Below are 12,337 nucleotides of genomic sequence, written 5' to 3' on the forward strand. Positions count from 1 at the left end.
GTTTCTGGAGATCCAAAGGTGATATGCATATCTGCAAAGACAGAAATATAGCTTTCTAGAAAAAGTAAAAGATCCCAGCAAGATACTGGGAAAATTACATTTTTTATGTGATAAAATGAAAAGAATATCGCAATTTTCAAAAGTTTCAAGTGTATGAGAGCTAGATCATGTTCATATCTTGTTTTATTTCTGGATTTTGGTACTAGCTACCAGATAGAAAATGCTGGAGGAGTTAACACGGGCTTAAAATATTTATCATAACTTTTTCATCAAAATAGGATTTCCACATATGTTTTCTTAAGTACTCTGTATGGCCCCATTCCTGTTCTCTTTTACCTTATCCCGGAAAGGACTTTTTTCCTTCAAATAGAGCATTCTGAGAGAGAGAGAGTCAGCAACATCATAAATGCACAACCATTTTGTTTCAATTCAAACTTTCTTTCAAGTGTGTGAGACTTTGGAGGCTCTCTTTATACACTTGATGGATTCATCCCAGCATTTCAGATCCAGGATACTTTTATTTTGGATCCAGATTTTTTTTTTTCCCCATAAAACTCCCTGATGGGAGAGAAGACCTGTTAACTCTTTTGTAAATTTAACAGAGTGATTGACTGCCTTCCATTTCTTCTCCGACACAAAAACCAGAGAGATTATATTAGTAGTGTTTCTGCTTCTGGTTCACAGCTCAGATGACATATAATTCATAGGACGGCAGTAGAGCTGAGAGTTTGAGATCATACTGATTTTAAAGATGTTCTGACTGTGTTTTTATAAGTATGGTCAAACACACTTACCATACAAATCTGTGAGAAAATCTACATAAATCACTGTTGTTCTTTGCTTTATTTTTATTTCCTGAAATATCTATTTTATAACCTAGAAGTAGAGCTGCGATATTTCCTGAAGGGCTTAATTCTTCCACAATTACATCCTATGATCTCCACATGGAATGGTTTCAAGACAGCAGGTTGTCATTTTGTTTTGGTTTAAATTGCTCCTCTCCCCTTCTCAAATGCTTGCTCATGTATTATTCTTATTGATAGAAGGTAAGCTATATTTATATGTAGATATCTCTGTATTGAAGTGTTCAAATTGTGCTTTTGGGCTAGTGTATCTAGAGGAGGAAAATATAGTTTTACTTAAGTGCCTCAAAAGATCCTAAGGGGTGAGAGATAATGAAGATCACAAACAGTGGGAACACCTTGAGAGAAGACTGGGATTGTCAGGCCAGTAGGATGGGTCCTCGAGGCACATTCTTACTGCTATATGGGGAAGCATGCCCAGAATCTGCCCTCATTATGTGTAGTGCTTGCCAGTTCTTTTCAAACCTCAGTTTCATGAGCACCATAAAAATTCACTTAAAATCGAAAAGAACACCCTGAAGTTTAAAATCCACTCTGCTTTGCCTTGCCTTTCATGGCCTGGAATGTCACCTTTTACCTCCAGTAAATAAAGCCAACATCAACACTCTTCCGTGTCTTTTATTTTTTATGCACTCAATATTCTTCACATGACAATCTGGACACTTACAGGGAAATTACGGTAGTGATCTATGTCCAGGCAAAGGGAATTGTCTTTATAATATATAGTTACTGTGTATCCATCATTTTCTTTTGTTTCTTGGACTGTTCACATTGGGTTGAGTAAATCTAAAATGGAATTTAAAGAGACATGATTAATAGTGGACTGCACAGAGATGGTGAGATCATAATCCTTTCTTAAAAGGACCTGGCTTGTGTGTCTAAGCCACATTCCCCATCAGAGACAACAGCACCGGTTCACTGTCTGGCAGGGTATTGTCTCTTTCACCTCACTGTTTCTGAGAAGCCACCAAAAAGTTCTAATATGTCACAATTGAAATGTCAACATGTTGTTGGAAAGGAAACGAATAAGTTAAACCTGTGAGGGATGCCAAAAAAGAGGTGATTCAAGCTGTGAGAGGAGCCCATTGTTTTCTAAGGGGAAATAGAGCTCAGGAGCGAGACGGGGCTCTCCTGCGTGCTTAACTGTAAGATTCAGGGGAAAAAGGCAAACTCATACATTATTATTATTTTAAATCCGGTAACTTTTTAAGCAGAACTGTTTTCCTCATTGTCTTCCCAAAGAAGGGACAATGTGAAAAAATTTGTGAGATACAAACTGAAAATTTACCTGTTTAAAAAAAAAAGAAAAACAGGAAAGGCTCCTAAGAAGAAGTCTTTTTTTTCTAAAATAGTCTGTCTATGGACAGATACAACAAAGAATCTTAGATCTGTTATAATAGCAACACTAGGTTTGGCATCATTTTCTATCAGCCTCAGGTGGTTGAACTACCATAGAATGAAAAAAAAAAAATTCATCTCGAAAGGACAGAAACTAAACAGAAAAAAAAAAAAAAACATTTCTCATTGAGTTAATTTTTAAATGTAGCACAATTTTGTGCTCTTTTTATAGCAAAATAAACAACTGGCCTTTAGAGCCACCTACTGGAATAAAGAGGCACGCACTTATGTTTAATATCTACTTTTTAAACAGACAAACAGATCGGTAAACACAATTAAAATCTGAGAATTTCAGTTGATCTTAAAAGACATTATTTTACTCAGCTTTTCTCGGTTTGAACTATCAAGTAGTCCTGCAAGAAACTATAGTTAGCAGCGCTATCGTTTCTTAGAATATTCTTCCCTTTCCTTAAGGAGAGTGTACCAACGTGGTGTGTGATATTTCTCCACATTTTTCATTGTTGACTGCGGTGGTGGTGGTGGTGGTATGTGCCTGTGTGTCTTGCCCAGATATTTGGACTATGGAGTTTTTTGGCTCAGAGATTGAAACTCTGGTTAGGGACATCCTTAGTAAGGGGATTGGCTGAAAAACTCCCGTGATGTGGGAAAGAAGACAGAAGGCTAAGGAATGATCTCCCCAGAGTCCAGTCATGTTTTGCAAAGAAACTGTAGTGGATTGTAATTTGTCTAATTTTGACGGATTAGTTCTACACGTTCATTTTCTCTTCCAAAGCCTCTAACTGGCTATGGAATAGTTGTTTCATAAATAATCTTAGAACACAATGAAAAACTAATAACAGTTCAATGGCATGCCAAGTGGCCATGCTGAAGGTTTTCATGCTCAGAGGTTCACAAATGAAAAAGCCCTGATGCCAGACACATCCACGAGGAGAAGAGTGGCCTGAGCCACCGAGCTACACAGGGCAGGGTAGGCAGCTCTTGGAAATTTCACGTCAGGTTCTTTCCACCCTTGCCCCACTGTTTTTTAGTCAGTCATTAACAAATTTATGAAATCCTTTTCTTAGCACTTTGCTTGAAAGCAAGAGGAGTAAGTACCACCTCAGCAGCCTAATAAATGAATCAACACAAGGCGTACAGCCTGCTTTGCTTTCAAAGACTCAGAGTCAGGGGCCATACCTGAGGGCAGGACCTGGGTGTGGGAGCCCCTTCTGATTGGTGAGAGAGAGAGATTCTGGTTTTTTATTTTAAATTATTTGCCTTTGTTCCACAGTTGCTCTCAGATCCCTACCTTCCTGTCATCTGATGGGAAAGTGCTGCTTTGGTGAACATGCTCAGAGGGAGTAGGCCCTGGGGTTGGCAAGGCACCTGCTGGGAAATCCAATCCGAGACAGGATCCGCCGCTGTATGCGTGGGGTTTGCTGGGGGTACTATGAGGAATTCCAAGAAGGGAGAGCTCTTGGTGACACATCGTACAGAGTAATGGCACCTGGTGAGCCTCGCGTCGAGAAAGTATGATGGTGAAGTAGGATTTGCGGAAGACTTGTGAACTGGCTTGAGTCACAGCCTCCCATTTTGTCACCAGAGAAATCATTGTCAGTATATAAAGCAGGAAGTCACTCTCCTTTTGCCAAAGAAAAAGTATGTTTGTTACAGTATGAGAAATATATCTCAGCGTGTAGGCTGCCCTTTGTTAATAATCACTTCTCGCTCTCCTTCTCGTCCACCCTTTGCCTCTGAAGATCTTCTACAGAGTCGTGGCAGAGATTTCGCCAGGACAGGAGCTGCTGCTGTTCATGAAGAGTGAAGACTATCCCCATGAGACCATGGCACCAGACATCCACGGTCAGTGCCACACACCTCCGGCTGCCCTGACCTCCCCTGGAGACTGATGTTCATCTTCAAGGGTCCATGGGCTTGGGTATTGTTTGATAGTTTCTGTGGGTGTTCAATGTCAGTTTTAACAAATTCGTTCTCTTGGGCTGGCTATTTCCTTGGTTTGACATCTGGCTGATACTACGGTGAATTCAAAGTAAGCAGAGGTCTTCCTTGAAGTAGAGGTCAAAGAAAATTTGGGCATTTAAAATAAAAGTTACTTGAGAGGCAGAGAGAGAGAGAGCAAAAGAGAGAGAGAGTTCTGCCATCCATGGATTCATTCCTCAAATGCCCACAATAGCTGGGTCAGTCTGAAGCAGGAAGCCTGGAACTCAATCCAGGTCTCCAGTGTGGGTGGCAGGAGCTTAATTACTTGAGCCATCACCTTTTGCTTTGCAAGCCTGCATTAGCAGGAAGCTGGAGTCAAGAGCTAGATCCCAGGCACTCTGACCTGGGATGCAGGATCCCAAATACTAGGTCAGATACCTGCCCTGAAAGTTTGAATATTCAAACCGAAGCATCACGGTAGGCCCTGGTGAGAATCCTTGTGGTGATTAAAAGTTACTCCAGGAAGCTCCATTTTGAGCTTTTCTCAATTTAGCAAGTATTTTATCCACCTTATGTTCTGTTATTGGGAAAAGTAACTGGAGTAAAATCCTTACCACCGTGGCCATATGGGAAGAGGAGGGCACTGGGAGAAAAATATACATGAGGAATTTTTAAAGGTAGGGAAATTTTTAATTGCCATGGGCCTGTTCTAAATCAACAGAATGGAAGATCAGATATAATAATATTTGTTAGTCATGTATGTTCAAGTAACATTAAGAGAAAACGTGTTGATTTGCATCATGGAGATGAAAATTCAATATGTTTTTCTTTCTCCCTTCTATTTCTTTCTCCTAATATAATGTGATTTGGTTCAACATAATCTAATGGTGTCTTCAGATGTTTGTAGTTGGAAGGACCACTGGGAGGTAGGGATCATGCCATTCTCCATCCTTGTAGCCCTGTCTCTTCTAGCTTTTGCCTCTGTACCTCCAGTGAAGGATGCTGCCATTATTAGCTCTTTTTTTTTTTACTTGAACACTTTATTTTTTTTTTGGCCTGAAGTGCCTTCTGCCTCTTGGCAGGTCCTACCAGTTGAGTTTTCAGGAGTCTTTTGGTATTTGTTTTCTTCTGAGTAGCTCTGACATGTAAATGACTTTAGAGCCCTAGGATGTCTATTCTGGAAGGTAGAATGAACCTAAGTGGGGTGTCTGGCTCCATGGGATGGAGCTCTTTGGCAGTGGACAGTGCTTCGATGATGAAATAAATGCAGTCTCCTCTCTGGTGCAGTGCATCTTTCATCTGTAAAGGTTATATTTTAAAAAGGTTTTCAGACAATTAGTTTTTCAAATGTAGATGATTACTGTAGTACGTCTCAGAGTCCTGAGTAGAAGTGATTATTCTTTTAGGACTGCCATTCATAAATTACATTGCTTTATAATACTCTTGAACCCATCAGTTGCTCTTTGTTGTCCGTGCATCATCCTTATCCTCACATATACTATATATGTTATATATGATGCTTATGGTGTTTAAATGGCAATTTGATTTTATATGGCTAGGATTCAACTTTTCTTCAGAAAGAGAAAATAAAACACATGCATTGCATACCTACTATATGCTACATATTAATATACGCTGTTCATATATCATCTCACGTAACCTTTGTACATAGATCAAGCCTGTGAAAAAGGAATTATATCCATTTTACAGGTAGATAAACTGAGGTAAACTGAAGCTAAATAAGTTCACCACAGTGAGGTTAGTAAGCAGTGGAGCCAGCATTTGCATGGAGGTCTTTGCTGTCTTTACCACCTTTTCCTTTTTCATGTATTAAGTGGCCTGGGGTTCTGTTTATGTTCAGATTCCTGGCTGAGGACCTAAAAATAGATCTTAAATATATGAATAGAATTACAGGCAACAGGAAACATTTCTCTTAATTAGCTACATCATTGAGAATTCCTGTCTTTCCAGCTGAAGTGAGTTATTCTAGAATACTTTCATCTTCCTTAACCCTGTACAGACAAAGTTGACATTGAATCAACATACTCACTGCTTTACGTTTCTGGCCTCTCTATTAGTAAGCTACATCCAGAGCTTACATGGATCCCAGCAGCTGTGTCCCATGTGGCTTTTCGGCTTGGTTTCACACGCTGGAGCCAGGGGAAAGTCTTCTAAGTCTGCATGTGTCCCTCCTTTTCTGGCTGTTAGTGGCTTTCCATTCCCTTCTTAGTGGGAACCTACGAAGTCCCTAGTGACTTGCCACCCTCTCTGACTTCTATCCCATTCCTCCCCTGCATGCACCCTATAAATCTGTCACAGTTCATTATAGCTCCACCATTCTCTGCGTGTGCCGTGTTCTTCCTCTTATGGGTCGTTGGTTCATGCTCTTCCTGCAGCCAGAAATACACCCCCACCCCATGTCACCTGGCTGGTTCTTACTCCTTTCAAAGCCTTTCTGAACCTCTTTCTCCTGGATTAGATGGATTAGGCAGGTTCCCCTGGGCTCCCCTGGGCCCTGTGCATGCATTGGTCATAAAATGTATCCCAGTCTGTTCACAAGTGTATCCCCTTGAGTTTCTTACATTTCCTTCTAGAGCAAAATACCCAGCATTTGGTGGGTGACTAAAATGTTTCCTTGAAAACATTTCCTCAATAAACAATTGAAGAGTAACATCTTCCCTGTCCAGTTCTGCAGAACAGGGATACTATGTCATACTGTTTGCTTTGGGTGTTTTGCAGCATTGTGAGCTGTTTTCAAGACTTCTGTGATTGTATCTGTGTGACCTGTGCAGAATGTGGTCTCATGAGTGGGCTAAAAACTATTGAAATGGAAAGAATGGAAGGAGTGCTACCCCCAGCTGATGCTTTATAACCTTGTTATCTTTAGTTGCCACTACTGCCATTTGTTTATCTTATTGATTTGAAGAGCAAATCACAATATGTTTGCCATTTAACAAAGCTGTGCCAGTTAGCGCCTGACCTTGGGGTGATATGAATTGGCCTAGAAGGGTCCTAAAAACATGCTGTGCCCCATTATAAGTGATGAGACATGTTACAGCATCCCCAGGTTTACTGATGGTAACCAGTCTTAGGCATGGCTCAGAAACAGACTCTGTCTCATGTGCCCGACACGTACCATGGCACAGGAAGAAGTGTATGGGGGAAGAGCCAGGTTTGAATCCTGACACTACCACTTAGCTCAGTACTCTGTGAGTGATTATTTAACTTCTCTGAGCCTCAATATCATCATCTCAATATTGGGATGATAGTAGGACTTAAAATTGCTCGTGCTCAGATTTTAAGGAATACCAGTAATCTGTGCATTGGGTTGATGGTGATCTGCAAGTGGTAATTGTTACTTTTCATGTCCTCTGAACCTATAAAAGTTTAGAAAGTTTTGTCTGATCAGGGGAATTGTGCTACAGCCACAATAATCACTAATTGTTTCAGTTCTAGCCTGGGTCCTTTACCTGTGATCTTTTTACTCCATGTTAAAAATCGATGTGGTAGAAATGACAGTCAAATGATTTCCAGGATGTCTTTCGTAAGTTTGTGGTGAGCACCCACTCCAAGTAACAACTGAATTGTTTTTCACAGAAGAACGGCAGTATCGCTGTGAGGACTGTGATCAGCTCTTTGAATCCAAGGCTGAACTAGCAGATCACCAAAAGTTCCCATGCAGTACGCCTCACTCTGCGTTCTCCATGGTGGAAGAGGACTTTCAGCAGAAACTTGAAAGTGAGAATGACCTCCGAGAGATACATGCCATCCAGGAGTGTAAGGAATGTGACCAAGTTTTTCCTGATTTGCAAAGGTTAGAGATGGCATGTTGCACCACAATACTTGTGTATTTACTCTGCCATAAAATGGTGTGCTAAATGTTGAAAATCTATGTGGCTGGGAAATTTGAAACTGTGATGCCCCGGACAAATGTGCTACCGGCATGTTCAGAAACCATTGTTCCCTGGCAGTTCTCATCTGTAAAATATTTACAGCGAAATTTGATGTAAGATAGAAAATAATATGCTACAGTATTATGTGGATAATGTTATTGGGAACTGAAGGCTTATCTTTACAGTAAATCCTGACTGAGAGAACAACAAGAATGTTGGAATGGAAATGATGGATTTAGTACTTGTATGCCAATAAACAGTAAAGCAATCTCTAGGAACATTTAGACGATGAAAGAAGAATAGATATGATACAGATTGACAGATAATCTTTAAAAACTTATATTTGTTTTCATTTTATTTGAAAGGCAGAGAGACAGAAACAGACAGAGAGATCTTCATCCTCTGGTTCATTCCTCAAATGCCCACCACACACAGGGCTGGGCCAGTCTGAAGACAGGAGCCTGGAACTCAATGTAACTCTCCACGTGGGTGGCAAAGACCCAAGCACTTGAGCCATCACCTGCTGCCGCTCAGGGTGTGCATTAGTAGCAGTGAGGCAGGACTCAGTCCCAGCACTCTGATAATGGATGTAGATGTCCCAAGTGGAGATCTTTATCCCTGCACCAATTACCTGTCCTATCAGGTGATATTGTGATTGAGCAGTGTAGCTCATGGATTTAATTTCAACTGTGTAAACTGCACATCTATGAAAAAATAAGAAACCCATATTCTAGTTCCTAAATTGTTGAATTTCTTAAAAGGAAAAAAAAAATGAATGTGATAATCTAAAGGGAATAATCCTTAGGTACTTATTTTTTTTAAAAAAAAATCAAAATTGTATCTCAGTTATGTATTAACCTTTTATAACCCTTTGACTCTAATTTGAGAACATTTTAAAAATTTCTATTAAAGAAGAGAATCCTATAACCTCCCTTTAAAAATCATGTTAATAGTTATGGTACAAAATGGTCTTTAAGTTCAGAAAACTACACAAATAGTGAATAGGTTTTTTGTTTGCTTGTTTCCACCTAATGGCTTTTGCCTTGGTCTACAAACAGTTTTAATAATTGAATTTACTACTTCAATTTTTAATCTAGACATGATCCTTGGAACTTGTAATCAGAATTTGAAGTGAACATAGCAACATTGTATTTAAATGGGAATGGTAGTATATCAAGAATGAGAATTACTCAAAGTTTATCTTTGACACTCCACCTCATCCACTTAACCATTCGGTTTCCATTCCTTCCTTGGTGGCTCCTTCTCGCTCTCCTTTTCACGTCGACTGATTGCCTGCATCCTCTGTAAGAAAGGATTTCATATCATGGTCATTCACTTTAAGGTGCAAATAACCGAATAGGCATCACATATAATCCCTTCCTTAAAGAGACTGAAACGAAAGAATGAATCTCTGGTTTTGAAAATTCAGGTCTAATTTAGCTGTTAGAGAGAAAACATTTTGGGGGATAAGAGGGCTTTCCAAGCACTCTTAAGACTCATCTCTGCTACTTACTATAAACCTGCAAACTGAATAAGTCTATTATATATGCTTGGTAATACATGGATTTCTAATTTAAAAAAAAGTAACAGCATGTCCCCTTAATATTATCATGCCCAGATTAACAAGCAAAATGAAACTAATACATGCCAAGAGTCAGAAAAGTATTTACACTGTAAAGCGATATCTCTGGCATTAAAAATTCAGTATATTTCCTTTAATTATATTATCATAAATAATGGACAGCATTATAAAGCAAACATTGACAGACTAAACACTAAATGTAATTCTGACTTCCTCCTAGTCTTGTTGAGCAGCACGTCGTAGGTGGAGAAAGCTTAATCTGCCTCCTTGGAAGATTATGCTTAAGCTCAAGTCGACACAGCCTGTTGCCGAAACCAACTGTCAGTGTAGTTGATTCAGTCAGATAGTCTGTGGAAAACAGTAAAGAAGCCCAATTATCTGGCACTGGGCTAACTCTCAAAATGTACTTAATACTGGCCCAGTTAGATGGATGAAGCATCTCGTAGGCATCTGGATGTCAGTCAGTCTCAGGTCATGTTTTTGGTTATGAATTATATATATAATTTAGCCACATGTTTAATGTACATTCCCTGAACACTTTCCACTCTATTGAATACTGTAACATTACTTTATATTTTAAACAAATGAAAATTCATTTCTTGACACAATATATTCTGTTCTGTATCTTCTATGTACAATCTTGAAAAAAGAATGTAGAAGAGAACAAGAACTCGGTGAAGCCTGATGTATGCAAGAGATAAAAGAGCTCAGAGTGCTGAGCAAAACTCTATAAATTGAGGTTAAATCCTGTGAAAAGTGGAAAAGTCTCACTAACGATGGATTGAATTGTTTCTGATTACGAGAGCAATACACATGTGCTTTTGGGAGAACAACTTTATTACTTTTTTTCTTTTTAACACTGACTCACTGACAGCTGTGATGCCGTGGAACAATATGGATCTTCTGATAGACTAGGAGAAGCAAAGAAAGGAAAATTTCCCTTGCTTTGTTCTTCTCACTCCTCCCAATGACGTGGACTCAAAATACACTCCTAAAGCTAAACCATGCCCTTGTGGTTATTGGAAAAAAGCAAGACTGAACAGAAGCCGATCTGTTGCCTCTAGATTTCAGAGTTTATGATTTGACATATGGCACATTGGAATATATTTCGTGGAGCGTCTTGCTTTCTTGGGTTGTCAGGGTCGGACAGTGAGAATTACAGTCTGTGCTCTGATTTTGGAAGACGCCCCTCAACTGCAGTTGCTGGTATCTTTCTCTTAACTCTTTTATTAACATTTCAACTTCTGTAACAAACAGAGGATTACATATAACAGATGAAGATAGGCCTCTCTTATGACTACATACACCTGTACTCTCCTGGTACCTTGTGTTCATGGAGATATCACCACTTGTGCTCAAATAGAATAGTGCTTCCAACTCGACTGACTCATGGGCAGGAAAAATAAGTTCATGTGCCAATATGAACAGAGCTGTAGGGAGGAAGCTGGGTTAGAGAAAAAGTGGGGGAAAGGCACTTCTAATTTACCAAGATGTGAGACTGGGTACTTCATTTTCTTACCCAGACTCCCACTCTCCTAGTCCGCACAGCCACAAGCGTAACATATTCTAGGCGCACGAAGTTCTTAATTGATTTTCAAATTTAACCTTTATCTCACAGATAAAGAAAGCATGGAGAAAACCAGAACTTATATATTTAGTAGTTTTTTTTTTAAGATAACTTTTTGTTATGGAAAGTTTCAAATGGACACAAAACTAGAGAGAAGTTAAAAACAAAAGCCCATATGTATAGCATCAGTAATTATCACACAAGGTCAATCTTGTCTCAGCTGTACCTGTTTTGGATTATTTGAACCAAATTTTGGACATTATATCATTTTATTTATAAATGGTTCAGTATGTGTCTGTAGAAAGCAAGGACTCTTAAAACGTAAGGTCAACACCACACTTTCAAAAATCATAATTCCTTAACATTATCAAATATTCAGTCAAAGTTCAAGTTTCCCCAACTATCTCGTGACTTTGAGTTTTTGGTTTGAATTAAGACCCATATAAAGTCCATACATAGCAATAGGTCGACAAGCCCCTTTTGTCTATTTTTATCTGAAGATTTCCCCCAGGCAGCTCGCTCTCACTCTCTCTCTCTCTCTCTCTCTCTCTCTCTCTTTCTCCTTACAATATATTTATAGAAGATGATAGAAGAAACTGAATTATCTTTCTCATAGCATTTCCTCCAGTCTGGATTCTCCTGTTTGTATCCCCTTGCAGTTTAACACCTTCATTCCCTCTATTTCCTATAAAATCATAGTTATATCCCAAGATATGTTCATAAGAACATTTCACTGATAATGTTGTTTGTTTGCATCAGGAGACACATAGTGGACTGCCTGTGCTCCTTAATCCTTCAGGGACTGCAAAATGAACATATTCTAGTCCTATCTTTCTTTCATCATTTATTGTTCATATTAATTCTGTGTAGAGAAACTGTCCTTCCTTGTCTGTCTGGTTACCCCAAAGTTCAGTTCATACTGGCAAAGCAGGGCATGTGCACTGCCTTGTCTCCTTTTATTTACCAGTTTTCAAATAATGATCTGGCTTCCCAGCATCTATACTGTGAGAGTGACCGGTGAGGTTCTGTTTGTGTGTTTTGAATATCTTTGTTGTTAAAAGACTTACTCTCATTGGTGTTTAGCTTACCCACTTTGGGTCTGTTCGAGTTGGCACCCTAATTTTTTTTTACATGATCTATAACTTTCTCATTT

General features: G+C 39.2%; 1 protein-coding gene across 9 annotated transcripts in view; it reads left to right on the plus strand.

The window, feature by feature from the left end:
• The window catches only part of MECOM (MDS1 and EVI1 complex locus), a 603,498-nt gene that overhangs the window by 547,594 nt on the left and 43,567 nt on the right, over positions 1 to 12,337 (plus strand). For all 9 annotated transcript variants that reach the window (XM_062212089.1, XM_062212071.1, XM_062212114.1 and 6 more), the window contains 2 exons: positions 3,962 to 4,064; positions 7,740 to 7,956. In XM_062212089.1, the coding sequence (XP_062068073.1) occupies positions 3,962 to 4,064; positions 7,740 to 7,956 (320 nt within the window). The remainder of the gene's footprint in view (positions 1 to 3,961; positions 4,065 to 7,739; positions 7,957 to 12,337) is intronic.

The sequence above is a fragment of the Lepus europaeus genome, chromosome 2, assembly GCF_033115175.1.
Source record: "Lepus europaeus isolate LE1 chromosome 2, mLepTim1.pri, whole genome shotgun sequence".
NCBI classification, from domain to species: domain Eukaryota; kingdom Metazoa; phylum Chordata; class Mammalia; order Lagomorpha; family Leporidae; genus Lepus; species Lepus europaeus.